Source organism: Lepidochelys kempii, chromosome 2, assembly GCF_965140265.1.
Source record: "Lepidochelys kempii isolate rLepKem1 chromosome 2, rLepKem1.hap2, whole genome shotgun sequence".
NCBI classification, from domain to species: Eukaryota; Metazoa; Chordata; order Testudines; family Cheloniidae; genus Lepidochelys; species Lepidochelys kempii.
In genome coordinates, this window is record NC_133257.1 from 230,197,895 (window position 1) to 230,217,996 (window position 20,102).

At 40.7% G+C, this 20,102-nt stretch overlaps 1 protein-coding gene across 4 annotated transcripts in view; it reads left to right on the plus strand.

The window, feature by feature from the left end:
* Positions 1–20,102, plus strand: part of LOC140907675 (macrophage mannose receptor 1-like) — a 109,426-nt gene that overhangs the window by 15,839 nt on the left and 73,485 nt on the right. For 3 of the 4 annotated variants that reach the window (XM_073334148.1, XM_073334150.1, XM_073334152.1), the window contains exons 1-6: positions 555–715; positions 6,119–6,520; positions 8,024–8,197; positions 14,715–14,879; positions 17,176–17,289; positions 19,307–19,453. In XM_073334148.1, coding sequence (XP_073190249.1) covers positions 655–715; positions 6,119–6,520; positions 8,024–8,197; positions 14,715–14,879; positions 17,176–17,289; positions 19,307–19,453 — 1,063 coding nt within the window. In that variant the 5' untranslated portion in view covers positions 555–654. Of the gene's footprint in view, positions 1–554; positions 716–6,118; positions 6,521–8,023; positions 8,198–14,714; positions 14,880–17,175; positions 17,290–19,306; positions 19,454–20,102 lie in introns of those variants that run through there. The other variant, XM_073334149.1, reaches the window with a different exon arrangement.

A 20,102-nucleotide genomic window follows, 5' to 3' on the forward strand; every position in this document is an offset into this window, starting at 1 on the left:
TTTTTTTTAAATTTCACTTTTCAGCTGTGTTGTAATCTTCCTGTGCTACAAGGAAACATGCAATTTAGAAGAAAATCTTTTCACGCTCCAAGTATATTTATATACTATTAAAGGAAAGGAAGAGATATTTGATACTCTAATGTCTAAAAATCCCATATTACAACCATTTCTATATTCAGGAATAACGAGATTACAAGTCAGCATAGTGAGTATGTATTTGAAGTTTAAGGTTTAGCTGTGAAGGCAGGGGGGAAAATCTGCTCTTTCACTACTGGTTGGACACTTCATGCTCACCAGTGTCCTCTTTTGAGGGCTGATTTCCTTGGAAAATCACTAACAAAGTCCCTGAAAAACTGCCCTCATCTGTCATCACTTTATCACCTACCTTTCTGTTGGAGACTCTTCCCTCAGCAGAGAAATTAGCTTAGGAAAGCAAAGTTTGAACTGTGAATTCCTGTTATTTCAAAACACCCCATGTGACAGGATATTTCCTTATCATTTAGAGCACAGAGATTTCCCCTGATCCATCAGCCCTTCACAAGTGCTGAGGACCTGCTACCTGGCTTGCTTCAGAAATATCCTCATGATAGAAACCAATTACAGTTCTTCACCTTTTATTTTTGTGGTGGGGAAGAAAATAATCAAACATTTGTGATGACTCTCTCCCTGCTCCTGGTTTTTCTCTCTCTCATTCAGAGTGCCTTTCAGCTGCTTGGTAAGTCTGTTCTGTCTGTGCTGTGAATGTGGATGTTGGTGTGAAAGTGCATCTGTTCTCATGCTTTAAGACAAACTTTGTGTTGCAGAGTCTGATCATTCTCGATTTGTTATCAGCCTTGATGTACACATTTTAAACTAATGTGGTAGAAATGTTTGCCCCTCTCACTGTGATCTGTGGAATCCTCTGTCAGGTGAAGGATTTACAGGATTTACACACACAGCAGTGATGAGCGGGAGCAGAGCTGGGGGAGGGGCAGAGACAGAGACTCTTGAAAAGGCTCCTTCTGGGGGAACAGTTAGAAGCAGTTGTGACCCTGTCAGAGTGTGGACTGTATAATATGCCCCTTCCTATTCAGAGGAGCCATGAGTTGCAAGTCATGTACACAGCTCTGCTGCCACTGCTTTGCTACTTCTAAAGCAATAAAACAAGATCTTATTTTGGAGTTCTGGAGACCGCTCTTCTATGCCCTTCTCCATTATCTCTGCCGCGCCCCCCCGCCCAAGTTCTGCTGTCTCTACAAGCTCCTCCCTCAGCTGCTTCTCCTGTTCTCCCTCTTGATCATCTGCCCCCCTTCTCCTTTCTCTCTTGGAGCTCTAGCTGCACTCCCTTACCTTTCCCCACAGCACTGAGGGACCAAGGAGGAAATGCCTCTGGATTTCTGAGAGGTTTGAGCCTAGCATCATGTAACTTTTAGCCCAGCAGATAGAGTCACAACTTCAAGGCACCTATTTCCTCTGTTCTCTGACCTGTTCTTCACTGAAGAAGCTCCTCTCTCACACCCTATGCATTGGCTGAAATGTTTCCTTTATCTGCCTACCGCTAGAGTTGTTCTTTCTATCCCATTCTCTCATTGGTACAGAAGCAGAGTCCCTTCTTTTCCAGTCTGTGCCAAGCTAAGAATTTGAATGGCTTCAGATAGATCAAGCAGCTACGTGTCTGTCGGAGCCTCTCACCAGCAAAGCACAATTCTGATTTCCACTAACAAGCCGCCACTTTGACTAGATCTGTGACCTCTGTGGGATGTGACACTAAACACTATGGGCCTAATTCTGATATCCGTTACACCAGTATAAAACCAATGTAACTTTACTGATGTCTGTGGTGTTACTGCTGATTTATACTGGATCAAAAAGGTCAGAATCGGGCTCTAAGTGCCCCAAGTTGCTTATCCGACTTTGTCCAGTGGTAGAATCTAGACTAATCCCTGAATCACACCACAGAGGGGATTCATGCCTAAATAATGTGCTGTAGGGATATGTGGTGATCTCTTACTTAGCTGGCTGGACATTTTTCAGCAGCTGGATTGCGGGGGGGGGGGAGTTTGGTGCTGTTTTTGTTTTTTTAAACCTATTTCTATAAATATCTGCAGGTTTATTAGCAGCACAACTCAAAACACACGCACAAAGGGGATTCAGAGGTAACAACAGAGGACCAGAGGTCCTCCAACTTTCAAAAGCTGAGGAACCCTATTTTGTGTAAGCCTCCCACTACTCTGTGAATGATCACAGTTTTGTGTAAATTTGTGGTTAGATGCTGATAGACATTTGGCTGCATATGGCTGTTCCCCCTGTGTGCTGGCCCAGCCCTGCGCAGACAGCTGGCATGGCAGACCTTGAGCGAACCGCCCAATGACCACACAATCTGTTAAGGGATGAAGGCACCCAGCCAGGTTTATTGTCAACAAAGCACAGTACTAGTATCCTGCAGACTCTACCTGACCACTAATACATGTAAGCTAGTAACAATGGACCAGCTCAGTGAACGGTGTGACTTTCCGTTCCTCTCTAGGCCAGACAAAGGTACTCCCTCTGAGATGCATCTTTATACCCTGATAAAAACAAGTTAGTTACTGCTCCCTGACATGGCTAGTTATCACCCATCACCTCGTACATGTACATCTCTATTGTTTACTGTCATTCTGACCTTATCTTTTAGGAGGGGTCCTTGTGTTCCTGTTATCCTTGGGGAATGTTTTTATACCATCCTTGATACTGGGATGTTTTGGTACCACTTGATATCGGGATGTGTTTGCATGAGTACTCTGTCACTAGCACTCCTTAGGAATGTGTATTTCTGCAATATCTGTTCTTGCCAGGTTCTGTGAGCAGGTCCTGCCTCATACCAGGCCTCTGATACAAAGGCTTATGTCTTAGGCTCTCTTCCTACTACAATCTTTAACACTGAAAATCTAGGCAAGTTGCATCCACTCCCTTAACTCTCCTACAAAGTCTTCACTGACCCATTGGCTGCTTGGGCCTGTCCAGTCTGAGAACTACTATAGTACAGCCTTATTTAAATAGTAGATTAAAAAAATTAATCGCGATTAATCACACTGTTAAACAATAATAGAATATCGTTTATTTAAATATTTTTGGATGTTTTCTACATTTTCAAATATATTGATTTCAATTACAACACAGAATACAAAGTGTACGGTGCTCACTTTATATTTATTTTGATTACAAGTATTTGCACTGTAAAAAAACAAAAGAGATAGTATTTTTCAGTTCACCTAATACAAGTACTAAAGTGCAATCTCTTTATCATGAGAGTTGAACTTACAAATGTGGAATTATATACCAAAAAGCCTGCATTCAAAAATAAAACAATGTAAAATTTTAGAGCCTGCATGTTCACTCAATCCTACTTTAGCCAGTCGCTCAGACGTACAAGTTTGGTTACAATTTGCGGGAGATAATGCTGCCCACTTCTTGTTTACAATGTCCCCTGAAAGTGAGAACAGGCATTCACATGGCACTGTTGTAGCCGGCATTGCAAGATATTTACGTGCCTGATGCGCTAAAGATTCATATGTCCCTTCATGTTTCAAACACCATTCCAGAGGAATGACTAGTGACTTCAAATAAGGATTCAGGAAAAGAAAAGGGGTGTTTCAATTGTAAACATTGCATATACCAGTTTACAGTAACTTTGGGTTAACTGCTAGTACAAAAGCATAATAAAAAAATGTATCACTAGTGATGATACTTATACATTTCCTTGTATTGTCTGCAAGTATAACGAATTGGCAAAAGGCAGGAGTTTGTCTCCAGTGCTCATCAGTTTTATGCGGCTTCCTAATGAGTTGGAAGCCAGAGGACAAGAGAAGGAAACCAAAGAATGGATGAGATAAGTCCAGGTCAGCTTTTTATTGAAACAGCAGGTTATTCATCTCCGGGTTATCCTTCCTCCGAAGAGTATAATTACTTACACCTTGGAGTCTCAACAAAAAATACAATACAATATATTTTGGAGCTAACCTGGCACCCCCCAAAGTATTCGCAACTTATGTAATTAATTTTATTTACAATTATTTTATTCAATAATTACCAATTATTCTGAATGCCTTAAGTCATAAAAAATAATGAGTCTTTCTTACTGCATATCTGAAAGGGCATTTTAAGTACTGTACCAGCTTTGAATTATGTCATTAACCATCAGACTGAACTGTTAAACAGGGCAATACCAATTTTAAAATTCATGTTAAATGGATCACGGGTGACAAACTCTTGAGCTGTGTGCCCAGCTGGATATAGTCTACGGGTCTCCATGATAGATTTAGATATAACGTAAAGCACGGGGTGGGAGAGGAAAGGAGAAGGAAATCTCTAACTGTTATGGTTGTGGAGGAAACCTTGAAAATGCGAACTGAGTGTGAACCTATGCATAAGGCTCTTTGTTTTCTGTTTTTACTGCTTTCTACTGAAAATTTCCCAGGTTTTACAAAAGCCGTTATTTGTTATTTTAACCAATCTTCACCCAAATTTTGGAAGTGCTGGAACTTGCTGGACCCAGCTCCCTATCTGGTAATTGCCATCTCTCCTTCTGGAGCAGGGAGCCAGCTCAGAAGAGGAAGAGGGGCAGGAGGCGAGGGTGCCATCTCCTCACACTGTTTCCTCCTCTTTTTCCACCTCCAGGCCCACTCTGGAAGAGTGGTAGCAGCTCAGTTACCTGCATGGCCCAAGTTACCAAGCGGCCATCTCTCCTTCTGGAGCAGGTCAGAAGTACAGGACAAGTCGAGTGCTGCTGCTGTCAATCTCATGCCCACCACGTACACATGACTGGCTTTCTAGCTAGCGTGGATAGTTATCAGCATTCAACGCAAATAGAAGTCCTTTAACTACTTTTTGAGCTACAATGGGTTGAAAATGAAAAATTGTATCTATGTTTCAGAATATAAGGGATTTTTTTGAACGTTGAAGAAAAACAGAAGAGTGATATTACCCAGAAAACTGTGAAGTTAACATTTTTTCACCAATTTCCAGCCATTTTTTTTTAAATTGTAAGAAATTCTGGAACAATAGTTCAGGCAGGTGTTAATGACAGTACTCTGTGGTGATAGTTAAAACGTCAACACTGTTAGCTATTTCATTCCGTGTGAAAGCATGTGGGAAAGGAGGATGTGGGGATCACAGATCTGCACAATTTACTTGAGTGATATATCATTTGGGCACCATGAGTGGCTGATATTTGGCAGGTACAACCACTCCCATTAAAGAAGGAAGCCCAGGGACCTTAGCATAGATTGTCAGGGCATCAGACTCCCCCCCACCCCCTGAGGGGGGATTTGATAGCTGTTTTCAACTACCTGAAAGGGGGTTCCAAAGAGGATGGATCTAGACTGTTCTCAGTGGTAGCTGATGACAGAACAAGGAGTAATGGTCTCAAGTTGCAGTGGGGGAGGTTTAGGTTGGATATTAGGAAAAACTTTTTCACTAGGAGGGTGGTGAAACACTGGAATGCGTTACCTAGGGAGGTGGTGGAATCTCCTTCCTTAGATATTTTTAAGGTCAGGCTTGAGAAAGCCCTGGCTGGGATGATTTAGTTGGGGATTGGTCCTGCTTTGAGGAGGGGGTTGGACTAGATGACCTCCTGAGGTCCCTTCCAACCCTGATATTCTATGATTCTAAGGGGAAGCCAGGGCCAAGGAGTCCATGAGTACTTTCAAACCTCACTGAATGGGAGCAATCTCAGGGAGCCCAGAGATTGCGCACAATCATATTTTGAAGAGCTGCACAATCTATGGTGCATGGTGAATGGCTTTTAATGACTCCTGTGGTCACAGCTTTTTTTCTTTTTTTTTTTTCCCGCCCTTCCAGTTTGACTGCTGATTTAGATCTCAGGGTCTGACTCTCCACTGCCTTCCACCTTTTGTATTGTCATTTACACATAGGCAAAATGTGTAAAATCAGAATTAGTAGCATTTTGCGCACACGTGGAATAGGGGAAATGATTTCTTAAGGTGCAGGGCACTAGAGAATCATTCCTAGTTTAACTGAACAGTAGATAGATCTTAACCCAAAGTCAAACATCAAAAGGCCCTTGCTTGTCAAAAAACCTTTACGTCTACCTAAAATCATCCCCATGCAATATTATTGTTGTGGTTTTTTTGTTTTACAGATACCAAACTATTTTTAATATATAATGAAGACCACAAGCGCTGTGTACAAGTTCTGAGTTCTAGTTCAGTTACAACTGCGAATTGCAACCAGGACAATGAGTCTCAAAAATTCAGGTGGGTCTCTGATCACCAGCTGATGAGCGTAGCACTGAAGTTATGCTTAGGAGTGCCGTCAAAGAAAGACTGGGTTCCAATCACTTTGTATCCGTGTGATAAGGCAAGTGAACTCCAAAAATGGGAATGCAGAAATGAGACCCTTTTTGCAATCCAAGGTGAAGATTTATTTTTCAACTATGGCAACAAACAGGAAAAGAATATTATGCTCTACAAGGGATCAGGAGTATGGAGTAAGTGGAAGATCTATGGAACCAGAGATGATTTGTGCTCCCGATTCTATGAAGGTAATGTTCTGAAAATTAATCTCTTCATTCTAAACTAATTTCTTAGTGTACTTATTAGAGCATTTTGATGCCTATTAATTTTCTTAGTCTTGTAACTGTTCAGTGAGCAGAACTCCCAATGAAATCAACTGGAGTTTTGAGAAGGGTCATTTATTACAGAATTGGGCTCTATTGGTGAACTCACGTTCTAAAAAGCAATTCTGCCAAATAGTAGCACTAATTACACAAGACAAGAATATAACTTTACAAATATAGTATTTAATGCTGCTGTTGTTTGTACGTGTGTAGGAGCGTGTACAGAAACTCTGAGAATGCAAACTCAATCACTGTTATGTAGGAATTCCCTCTTTGGGAATAAATATAGACATATACTCTGTTTATCTTGGAGTTTGTGTAACTGTTCATCTGTTTAGCTCCCGGACACTGAAAATTACTGGCTCATTACTTGAGGCAGTTCCCAGAGCGGACATTTGTGGAATATGTAAATAAACTGGATATTTTAATGAATTTAATTGTACAATGTTTTTGTTGATATAAATATATAAAATAATTGTGGCTGCTTCTTTAGGATTTTTTTTTAACACATGAATGATTATGGGTCAGACTCTGATCAATTTCAGACGAACACACAGGAAGGAGGCATGTAAGATTAGCTGCCCTTTCACTGTTTGTCCCAGGGCTGGCTAATCACAGTAGCACTCCCTAGCCCAGGGGCAGAATTAAAGCCCAAGGGAGCACGTTGCTTGAAAGCAGGCAGGAAGGAGCTGGGGTCATGGCCCCACCATCCCTGTGCACTTGACCATTGGTATCTCAAGTGTATACCAGGATGCTCTGGGACAGATTATACTTCCTGACAAACAGTCTGTCCCAGGACTCCCCCATGGATAATGCTGCTCTGTACCTCCCCCAACACAGGGCTGCATGCAAATCACACACCCACCAGCCCTATGCTATTCATTTAGTTTAGTAAGCCAAATCCTGCAGTCCTTACCAGGCAAAACTCCTTTAGAAATGAATGGGAATTTTAACTAAGAATAACAGAATTTGGGCCATTGTTATGTATAGACCCTTCCAATTCATCATTACATGTATTCTCCCCAACTACTGTAGTCAATAACTGAATTGGTTCATAGAACAAATGTACTTTGTGTTACAGAAGTTCAGTAATGATATTCTTAACTGGTAGTAATACCTCAGCCCTACTGACTTTTTGTATACTTATTAATACTGTACTCTGAAATTTTAAAATAGGAATGCTTGGTTAATTCTGTTCAATGAAAATTTTTAGTTTTTTACTGACACTAAGAACTCAAACTGAATTTCATCATAGAAAAGGAGACAGGAAGTTTGAGAATAAGGAAATAGAATGTGGTATTATTGGCAACGCATTGCTTGCACAGATTACATCCTGTGGCACGATGTTCTGTCTACCATATTATAACCACAAACTTGGGCAGACATAGGTTCCATATTTCATATTTTTTTATTATTCGATCTCCTTAGGTATGTTTACCTTGCTAGGAAATGCCAATGGAGCACCCTGCGTATTCCCATTCAAGTTTGATAGAAAATGGTATGCTGAGTGTACAGATGATGGCAGGTCTGATGGCTGGCTCTGGTGTGGGACAACTGACGACTTTGATGCAGACAAAAAATATGGATTTTGTCCGCTGAAATGTAAGTTTTGTATGTTTTTTAAGACTTTCTGACATCGCATATTATTTAGCAAACTAATAATGCGGATGTGTCCCTCATTTTCATATCTTTACTGTACAATAAAAAATTTGAATTGTGTATGTTTTTCACGGCCTTGATGTTCTTTCTAGGGAAGCTTATTAAATACTACATATATGTAGCTAGGACCCAGCTGTAAAAAGTACAGCCTCCAACTGCACCCATGCAAAATTATGAAAGCGTGTATTTGAGCCTGTAGTTATCAGATTTGCTCGTGTAATAGGGCAATTAAACACAGATACTGTACTGTGTTTAAGCATGCAAAAAGGTATCTGCATAATTTTGAGCAGTAGAACTAGAAGCTAGGGTGTTGTCTTGAAAATGTGACCCTATGTTGTAGAAAAAGATGCAATTTAAACATAAAATGGTGCACACAGTTTTGCAGAAAACTTCTATTCAGTGTATTATACTCAAGTCTATTACTACTCAAATACAATAGTATGTCAGATTGCCTGGTGTTTTGTGATCCTGTAAGGAAAAAGCCAACTGCAATGTATAGTCACAGTTAAAATAAGGCAGCTTCACTCTAAATTTCCTGACTTTAGTGCAAGTTAAAAACCTTAGTTTTTTATTTAAAATAAAAAGTACAAGATAAAATGTATTTATTTAATCATCCTAATGCACTTACATTGAATGACTGTCTTTTTTTAAAAAAAGGCTGAAGCTTCTTCAAACATTTAAAAAGCTCACTTCTGTGCTGAGAAACTTTCTCATTTTTATTACCTCAAATGTTAATTGGTAATTGTTTCAAAAGAGTCTCTGAAAAGAGGAGTTGAAAAGGAAATGCCCTTTCATTTTTAACTATGATAAAAACAAGTAATGAATAACTGAGTACATTTTAAAAAAATAATTCCAAATTGCCAAGCTAGATTTCAGAAGTGGATCATTTGGAGAGATAACCAAGTGAGGAACATTATATCTTCTATAGATTTCTATAGGATGATTCAAAAACCCTTTAGAGGGATGATGTGCTTTATAGGATTCTGGAGGAATTTCCATAGATCCCTATTTAGTTGTTATTGAACCCTACGGATTTCAAACTTGGTAATTTCTACAGGACTTGTCCAAAAGGTCCCAAGTCTTTAGAAGGCCTTTATAAACTTGAGAGACACTGAAAGATCACTAGGTACAAGCTACTCCCACTCGTGAAATCAGCTAGATTTACTGAGCCCTTGCTCCTCTGGCCTGCCTTCTTTCCACCGTGAGGGTGCTCTTCCTTTTTTTGGCCCAGTGCTGAGGGCCCTTTTTCCTTGTTGTGTTCTATCAGTAGAGCGTCAGCTGACTGTAGCCAGAGCCAAGAGAAACACCACTGTGTGGTGCTGGGAAAACTGTGGGCTGTGTTTATTCTGCCTTGATGACAGAATACAACTAGAATCATTTCAGACAGGTTAGGATGTAGGGGTTTAGAACGAAAGCCTCATCTCAGCCTCATTTGTAGCATCATGACAGTGTTACCATAATAAAGCTAAGACTCTGAGAAAACCACAACAGTTACAGGTAACCATGCCTTCATTCTTTAAGGCACACTGTGCCTCCTCTTGTCTGCCTTGCATAATTTCCTCACATTGCCTTTCAGAAGAAATAATATTTGAAATTCTTTTTTTCCTCCATGTCAGTAGCAGCTCTCTTAAATTCAGTACCAATAACATTGCAAACCTTAATCCCATAAAGACATCACACTAAACAGGACTCACTTTATGTGTTAATTGCCCAGGACAGGGGTGGGCAAACTTTTTGGCCCGAGGGCCACATCGGGTTAGTGAAACAGTATGGAGGGCTGGGTAGGGAAGGCTGTGCCTCTGCAAACAGCTTGGCCCCCGCCCCCTATCTGCCCCCTCCCACTTCCCGTCCCCCTCAGAACCCCCAACCCATCCAACCCCCCCCAGCTCTTTGTCCCCTGACCGCCTCCTCCCAGGACCCCTGCCCCTAACTGCCCACCCGGGACCCCACCCCCTATCCAACCCTCCCTGCTCCCAGTCCCCTGACTGCTCTGACCCCTATCCACACCCCCGCTCCCTGACAGGCCTCCGACCCATCTAACCCCTTACCCCACTCCTTGTCCCCTGACCGCCCCCTCCCGGAACCCCCATCCCTAACTGCCCCCCCAGGGCCCCACCCCAATCCACCCCCCCTGCTCCCTGTCCCCCCCAAGGGACCCCCAGACTCCTTGGGACCCCACCCCCCATCCAACACCCCCCCGCTCCCTGTCTCCTGACTGCCCCCGCCCCGAACTTCCGCCCCATCCAACCGTCCCCTGACTCCCCCCAGGACCTCCTGCCCCTTATCCAACCCCCCACCCCTGCCCCCTTACCATGCCACTCAGAGCAGCTGGACAGGCTTATTGAAAAGCCTGAGAGGTGGGCGGGCAGAAGCCATGTGGCTGCAGGGGAGGAGGGACAGTCTGGGAGGGGCCGGGGGCTAGTCTCCCTGGCTGGGAGCTCAGGGTCCAGGCAGGACGGTCCCGCGGGCCGTAGTTTGCCCACCTCTGGTCTAGGATGCTCTAAATAAAACAGATGAGGCAGCATCTTGAAATTGTTAAAATGATATTTGGTTCTTTGACATAATTCGCGAAAATTCATTCAGATGATTGTTTTTGCAAAGAACTGCATTATGTTGATTGCCTTCATGTTTGCTTCCTGGTTCTTCAGTACTAGAATTAAATATGATGTTTATTTGTGTGGTACATTTTAATTAAAGACAGGCCTGAGCTGCAGAATTCGTATTCAGATCCAGTTTTGAACTCACCATGTTATTGCATACTGTTTGGATCTAGGGTTTACATCTGAGCCTATTTCAATCCTATGGGTGGGAATGCTCTGGCCTAACAACTTCTTTGAGCTGTATTAACTCCTTTGTAACAAAACAATTGATTTGATTTTTTTTCATCCAAAATAGGCTTTCTTGCAAGTCTTGACAGATTTTTTCTAAAATGCCCCAAAGCCATAGTGGACTGTAAATTGATGTTCTTGGGTATCAAAAAAGGTGGTATTCATGGCAGGCTTAGTTATATCTAAAAGCTAAAGAATAATAGCATCACAACAGAGCTTTTTAATCATGGGACAATGTACTCAAATAAGAAAGGGCTATTACTCTGTATTAAACTGCCCTGAGCAGCTATATAAATTGAATGTATTCAGTGCAAGCAACTAAACTATTACGTTTTTTCCATGTAAATTTAGTGCTCATAAAAAAGATGCTGGCTTGACAGCAATGGAGACGACAACTCCGTTTACAGAACAGTCGGGAGTGGGGAAGCTTGTTGCTATTTGTGTGTGTGTGTGTGAGAGAGAGAGAGAGACAGACATTTTACAGATAAATAAGACACAGTCCCTGCCCCAAGGAACTTACAATTGAGGTTAGATGAGACATTATGTGGGAGAGCCAGAGAGCACCTCAGGCAATGGGGCTTGGGAAGGAGTCTTGTTATATAGTGTAAGGTCATGAGTGGAGCTGGCTGAACAATTAACCATAAGCAATTAATTTTGTGAAATTGGATATCTCTGGATCCACTCACAAATTGTCTGTGAAATACCTACCACAATTACAGAATTTTTCACTGTTGGCAATTGTTCAGCTGTTTACTGCAAACAGATGTTTAGCCTATGGATTGTTCATGAACAGTTCATTGCAAGTGTATTTGTGATTTGAAACTTGTGCTGTATAACTGGTCACTCAAGTCATATCCTATTGTTTCTTTTCATTCATGTGGATGACCTAACATTTATAAACAGTCAGAGGGACCTGATAAATTTATCTGGGTCTTGGATTCTCTCAGCGAGAGGAAGGGGAAGAGCACTTCAATGGAAGAGAGCTAGGAGATAAGCAGAAGGCAGATTTTGGGACACTTCAGACATTTTTTTGTTTTCTTTTCTACCTGAGACAGCACTGTGTTTAGCCACATATGTGGAGTCCATATATAAAAATAGCTGGGTTCCTTCCTGACTGTGGGAGAGATATAGATATAAGCCAAATGTATTGGCTGTGTAGCAGAATTGTCTCTCGATTTCCTCTTGTAATGATGCTGCCCATGGTGTGACTCTATTAAGCATGCTAACAAAAGTGTCAGTTGTCGTGCTTGTTTTGAGAGTGATAGCATCTGTATACTGGGAAGTGGACCGAGACCACTGGCTTCCTCTCCATAGACCACTGAGCCGCTGGTAGATGGTAAAAATGTTACTACTATTACTGATACGGGCTGGAGTTGAACTTGCAATCTTGTGGTGACAGTTTGTGCTATTGATAAGTCCTCCAGGAAAAGTAGAGAGGACACGCTTCCTGTATTCTCTAAATGCAGTCTTGGCTTTCCCATGACACTGTTCCTGCTTGGAGCAGAAACAAAGAAAGTAGCTACACAGAGCAGCAGAAAGTTTGTGACCTGATTTCTGTACATATTTTCTGTTCCTAATAAAGGGTTTATCTTGACTCTGGTCTGCTCATTGCTAAGATGCAACGAAATGTTAACATCCCTTGATGTTATATCTACTATATAATTGTGGGGTGCTTGTTCTGACCTCTAAAAGTTCACATTGCATTAGCTTCCATCAGAGCACTAACTATAACAATAAATATTTGTGCTCACTAATAACTTTCGGAAACAGGGTCTTTAGGGCTGAAATTTTCCATGCTTGGTCTCTGCCCAAAGGTGTTTTTTTGTTTTTTTTAAAGATTGAGTATTTTTGAGAATAAGGAAAATGTGACCTTATTACTTTTTTGGTAAAATATCTCTGAGGCCCTCAAAGACAAATACTGCATGGACTTGCTCTGGAGGAAATGGCCAGGTTTCAGTGAATTAGAGGTGTTTGAAAATTGCCCACTGAATGTATGCAGCAGAGTTGTGTTTGTTTATTAAGTGTGCACCTTAAGAAAAATGTGTTGTACACGCATGTGTAATTAAATTAGGTTAAACATTAAATCTGCATCATTCCCAGAAATCGTAATCTTCCCCTTCTTCCTGAAGTTCTGGTACTCTGGGTAGCTCCAATTCTAAAAGATTGCTGAGAAGGCTTCTGAGATTCAGGCCTGTGGAGGCTGGAAACCTTGTAATTGAGTTGTTCTAAGGGTATATCTACAATTGGGAGATGTCATTGTAGCCTGTTCAGATCTAACTAGATAAAATCTAGCTTGAGTAACAATGGCATTGAAGCCTGGGCAGCTTCCCTCAGTCCCAGGGTTCAGAACTGAAGCTTTGTTCTGTGACGCTCCTAAGCTCTGCAAGACAAGAGCTTTTGGAAGATTTTAACCATAAACAAAAATTCCTTTGATTTTCAAATGCATTTTCTTTCCTATCCCCCTGTAGTAATTGTCTTGTAGAAAAGTAGTTGCCAATAGGGCAGAGCATATTAATGCACCTAAATTTTTTTAAAAACACTTCTTAACGTGTCAAACATATTTTTTGGAAAAAAATAAGTAGTAACATCCGGTATGATTTAATTTTCTCCCTGTTACCTCAAGTCAATACTTGCTGTGCCCCAGTTCAGGGTGCTTTTTTAAACAGAACATATGATACTAAAAAGATTATTCTTTCCTGTATTCATAAAACATCTTGGACACGGTCTTGTTTTAGATACTGATATTAAAATTTGTCAATTTCCAGGAAAATGTATATTGCAACATATATTTTTGTTTCTAGTGTGTCAGGCTAATTTGAAACAAAGCATTTTATATTATCTGCAGGCTACCAGCTCCAATTCAGGAAAAAGTGGAACTGGCTACTGACCTACTGACACTTAACATATACTCTCCTTTGTCTTCAGTGTTGTTTATTGTAATGCTTTTCTCTGATTCGCACACTAAAGTTTTCTGAGCTCTTCTGAGATAGGAAAAGGAAAAGACCCCTTTCTCTCAACTGTTTCACAGCTTACAAATGGAGAGCCTCTGATTTATGCTGCAGGAATTTCAGCTCTTTTCCCATGATCAGCAAACATACAAGTTTCAACTCTTTGAGGCAAGAATTTTAGCACAGTCTAAGGCTCGTATTTTATTACTGAAAAGAAGATTCAGAGTGAGAAAATTAGAAGAAGTTAGGAGATGTAGGCCATTAGGCTCTGTTCTGTCCCATCATCCAGAGGCATTGTCTTGATTTGGAAAAGTGGTCGAGTTGATTCTCGCTTTGCTAACCCGTTCTGGTTAAGCCCTACCTAAGCCCAACCTTTTCCCTCATGTAGATGCAAGCTAACTCCTCAGCATGTTTTTAGCTGGTCATGTTCAAGCCTAGACAGGGGCTTTACACTGCCTGAGTAATTGGCTAAGAGTCTGGCCTATTATATGTAATGAGTAGTTCAGTCAATTCTACTGTCCTGGCTTAGCTATGGACTATATATATTAATACACCTGTGATCCTCAGATCATTTTATATCTGCCCACTAGTGGTGTTTGTACACTTAGTCTCCATAATTTATTCTATGTTTCATTTGGGTCACTCATAGAAACCAACAATAACATACCTATCTTATCTCTACAGTTAAAGGCATTGACACACTGTGGTATACAGATCCATTGACAGGAGTCCACTACCAGATAAACTCCCAATCAGCCCTAATGTGGCACCAGGCAAGGAAAAGCTGTCAGCAACAGAATGCAGAATTATTAAGTATCACAGAGTTGCATGAGCAAACATACCTGGCAGGTAGAGTAATAAAATGCAAATGCAGCAGTTTTTTTTATTCTGTACATTTTAACTATTACACTTATATCGCACATTATATCTTTAAAGTACTTTATGCATGTTAATTCATCTCATCATACTGTGAGGTAAGTAAGAAAATATTCTGAGCATGTTACAATAGCCAGATGACAAACTTGCCTGGGCTGTAAGTGTCTTCCATTTTTTAAGCTTAGAAAAAGGATTATTTTTTCTAATAACTGTATCTAATATTATTTATTGCGTATTTTCCATTAAGTTTTTATTTTTGAGTTAAAAATCCTGTCGAACACAGAAATCATGGCATAGGTAGGACCTCCATGGTTTCCTGACACATTAAGTTCTTGATTTATTGAACCTCGTCAGATTTCTTTTAGATTACCAGAATATGAACAAAAACAACAGGGAGTCCGGTGGCACTTTAAAGACTAACAGATTTATTTGGGCATAAGCCTATGTTGATAAAAAACCCACTTCTTCAGATGCATGGAGTGAAAATTACAGAAGCAGGCATTATTATACTGACGCATGAAGAGAAGGGAGTTACCTCACAAGTGGAGAACCAGTGTTGACAGGGCCAATTCGATCAGGGTGGATGTAGTCCACTTCCAATAATTGATGAGGTGTCAATTCCAGGAGAGGCAAACCTGCTTTTGTAGTGAGCCAGCCACTACCAGTCCCTGTTCAAGCCCAAATGATTTTTATCCACAAAAGCTTATGTCCAAATAAATCTTTTAGTCTTTAAGATGCCACCGGACTCCCTGTTGTGTTCGTGGATGCAGACTAACATGGCTACCCCCGCTTAGTTGCGAATAGGAATAGTCTTGCATCGTATCATCTAGCACAGGGGTTCTCAAACTTAATTGCTCTGCAACCCTCTTCTGACAACAAAAATGACTACCCAACCCCAAGAGGAGGGAACAAAGCCTGAGCCCACCCAAACCCTGCTGCCCTGGGTCAGGGGGGCCAAAGCTGAAGTCCAAGGGCTTCAGCCCAGGGTTGGGGGCTTGTAACCTGAGCTTCAGCCCTAGGCTGTGGGGCTCGGGCATTGGCTTCAGCCTCAGCCCCCGGCAAGTTTAATGCCAACCCTGGCAACCCCATTAGAACAGGGTTGCTACCCATTTTGGGGTCCCGACCCACAGTTTGAAAAGTGCTGATCTAGCACATATTTAAATGGCATGATTGAGAGCATCAAAGGCATTTTGTTCTAGATATTCTATCACCATGATGCTATACTGTTAGTAAAGCAGAAGTAAGTGACCCATATCAGTGCAATGTTTTTTCCGAGACCAATGAAGCCCTATGCTAAAATTTGACATTCAGTAGTCAGTCAAGTAACCTTCCAAAGCCTCAAAGTAAGAGGTAAACTATAGAATAATAGGCTCTAAACTTGCTAATGCTTACACGTGTGAGTAGTCCCATTGACTTCAATGGGACTACTTTTACTGGAAGTTACTTATGTGTATAAGTGTTTCCAGGGTTGTGACCATAATCTGGAAATTGATGATGGTGATACGGACTTGATTAGTAGCAGGAAAATGTTTGTAGACCTGAAAGCAGGTGAAACAGAAGAAGGTGCAAGTCTAACTAAAAGAAAAAGAGACAGGGATTATTTTTAATGTCTCTTGATAAAATAGGAATAGTATTTTTGCATGCTACAATATCTTGTACATTTTAAGCTCTTTAAATATTTATAGTAATGTATTCCTGGTTTTCAATGATGCAGGTTGTGCAAGTGGATGAGTTAATATTTGGTGGTAGAATATTCACTTTTGCATTTCTGACCTATTGTGATTTAAACCATGCAACCCTAATGGAATATGAACATAAATTTTGCATTTTATAGTGTCAAGAGTAAAGTGGTTAGTCTTACCTTCGTGTGCATGTGTTTCTAGCAGGCACACTTAAAAAGGTCATTCAGTTTTAGATGCATTACTCATTCTAGCAAAATTCCCGGTACTTAAAATTGGGCATACTGCTGGAACCAGTAATACCTTTACTACTAAAATGAACTGTAAGTGTCTCCACTGCTTAAACTTCCCATACTGCCAAATAATTTGAAATAAAACTCACTTAATCCGTACAAATTCTGAGTACTCATGCTTTGTGCAGGGTGCTAAGCGTTGAATGAGAGTGGATGGTGTTCAAGTCCTCAAGAGACAGGCTGGCTTGAAGCTGCAACAGAGCCCTTCTGCAGCCACTACCCAGTAGACTGGAATAGCATCTGCCATTGTTTTGCACCCCCATGGTGATCTTTTCTGTCTTTCTCTTGGTTATCTAGGATTAACTAGGACTTTGAGTTCTTCTCTCTGGTTTGGTCTTAACAGTTTGAATTTCAACAGTGGATGGCAATGGAGTGGTGGTAGCCCTTTCAGATACTTAAACTGGGTTCCAGGTAAGTATAAATAGGTTTGGTAATCAATTTTAGAGGCAAAATTTTGCTCTTAGGTCAATGTAGTGGATTTCAGCTCCAGTATTCTACTCTTCCTATGTACATGGAACTTGTTTAACTTGTGTTAAAAGGAGATGAATGAGGACGTACAACAGAACTCATCTCGTGTTTCTCAAGAACAGAATTCTGCACTTAATAATTCAAAAATAAAAAATAGAAATCATAGCTTCTAAACCCAGAAAAATGTTTGAAAGCTCTATGGTATTTATATTTTGTTCACATGGCATCTAAATTTCCCATATGTCATATCCTATTTCTTGCCTTAGATATAATTAGCAAACTGCTGGTTCTTCATAGAAAACTTTGAACTGTGTTCTTGTTAGAGATGATGTTACTTGTACATTTGTCCTTCTTTTTAAAATATTTGGGACATTTCCATGACCACAGAACTTTCTTTTTTAAGCATAAATATGTTCCAGTGCAGTTAAATACACGAATCAATAGGATATGAATCACTTTATTTTAAGCAGCACAAAAATATTAAGTTCACTGGGTGAAATTCTATAGCATGTGTTATGCAGGAGGTCAGATATGTACAATAGTGGAGAAAGGAATAAATACTACCAGCCAGTGCAAGTACCTCCCTGCTAGTTATATCTAGTACAGGGGCTCCACAGGGTGCAATATACTGAGGGCACCACAGAAAGAATCTACATGCCAGCCCCACATAGGTTGGTGGAAGGCTTTCATTGCTTGAGATGGAGGTGTACCAGCGAAGGGGACTGCTCATGGTCGTAAGACTTACATCCACTATATGTGTTTGTAGGATCAGTAGCAGCCTGGCCAAAATAAAATAAAATTAGATAATGAAAAAAACTCAGACTTATGTGGTAAGATGCCAACACATGGAGCTAGCCTGTGCCATTCACAGGAATATGCAGGGTAAGAACCAGTTTTCAGTTGAATTTTCTCATTTATTAAATCAACTTGCTGATTTTTATTTTATTTTTTATTTTTGATAATGACACCCACATCCTAGGGGAATGTGCATCATATAAATGAAAATACTACTAATAAAGTAATTACTGTGATAATAAAATAGCAGCAATAACATAAAACAATTTCAGTTGAGCATTCTTGCACATTAAAAAGTATTGCTTTGCTGTGATATATGAATTATATTCGTATCTACTTGTGTAGATCCTACACCTTTGGTGTTCAAAGGCTGAAGAGAAAAACAGGATTCGTGTAATAATATTAAAGCGGATTCAGGAAAACTTCTAATTTACTGTAGTGATTTAATCATTATACAGGAGTTTACTACTTTTCTCCTATAGGGTCCCCCCCGCCCCCTCCCCCCTTCCTGGAAGTTCCTTGTTAGCTTCTAGCACAAATATCCTGTTATTGTCATTTGTTTGGACAAGCTGGCAAGCAACTTTTCAGATTGTCATCCGTTTTTGCAGTCAGCTAATTAATTACCTACCAAGTCTTTAATGTGAAAGTCAAACCATGGACTTGGCCAGTCCACTGCATCTCATTGAACTGGTCCTTTTCCTGGGCCTGGTAGACTGCCTCTTGTGCTCCAGAGTCTATGCATTCTTCTTTTGAAAAGGAAAAAAACAAGTGCCTAACCCTTGCAGTTGTAAAGAAAATCTTCAGAATCTAAACTGGTTAATAATCAGAGTGTGTAGACACCCTGGAAGAATAGCTTTGAGAGGTGTGAACAACCCCATTCATCTCAATCAACTGTTTACTCTGAATTCTAATTATTATCTAAATGTCTGCATTGCTAATTATTTCATTGCTGATCAAAGCAGACAAGAGAAAAAGTTGTTGGCATGATGGGGAAATGATTCTACATGTGTGTATTTTAGTCTGATCCCTGCGGATTCATGTTGGTAAAACAGTATGGGAATGAAATGACAAAAAATTACAGAGTAAGGGCCACAAAAATGTTTTCTTTAGATAGTGATGTGCTTATATGAAAGTTCTCTGGTTTTGTATCTATTTCTCATCAAAGGAAGTCCCGCTCCAGAGCCTGGGAAAATCTGTGCAGCTTTGAATCCTGGAAAAGGTGCTAAATGGGAAAACCGGGAATGTGATCAGAAACTTGGCTACATTTGTAAAAGAGGAAATGCCACTTTAGAGTCTTTCATTATTCCTTCAGGTAGGCTGGTTGATAAAATAAATCAATAATGGCAATTATTTTAAATGTGATGTAATTAGAGTCTGAAAAGATGAGGAAAGAGTAAGAGTGGCCTCAGGACTCTGCAGCTGATCGTGTAAAGGAAGATTTCACCTTTGAGTGAGTGGGATTCCACCCCTCCTCCCACGGCAGTCCTGTCCCACCCACTCCCCACACAATTTGCCTTCTCCTTTGGCCTAAATCCCTGGACTAGCAGAAAGTGGCTGAGTTCCCTTTTCCATGTGCAAACAGAAGGGCCCCTCTGTGCACAGTTCCTGGGGGAATGATGTGGCCCAGAGATGTCGTTGTCAGTACCTGAAACAGGTTAAAGTATTTATTTTGAAAAAGGACAATGGAATTGTCTAAAACCTCACATTTTCATTTGCTGAAGAGAATCTGTTGCTACGTGTTATCACATTTGATACCTTGTAAAATAAAACTAAATACACTTAAAATGCTACAGCAACACAACTGCCGTGCTGCAGCTGCACCTCTGTAGTGCTTCAGCAAAAATACTATCTATGCCTATGAGAGGGGATTCTACATTCACTGTAATTAATCCACCTCCCCAAGAGGCGGTAGGTAGGTTGACGCTGTACACTGCGGCTAGGTCAGCCTAGCTATGTGTCTC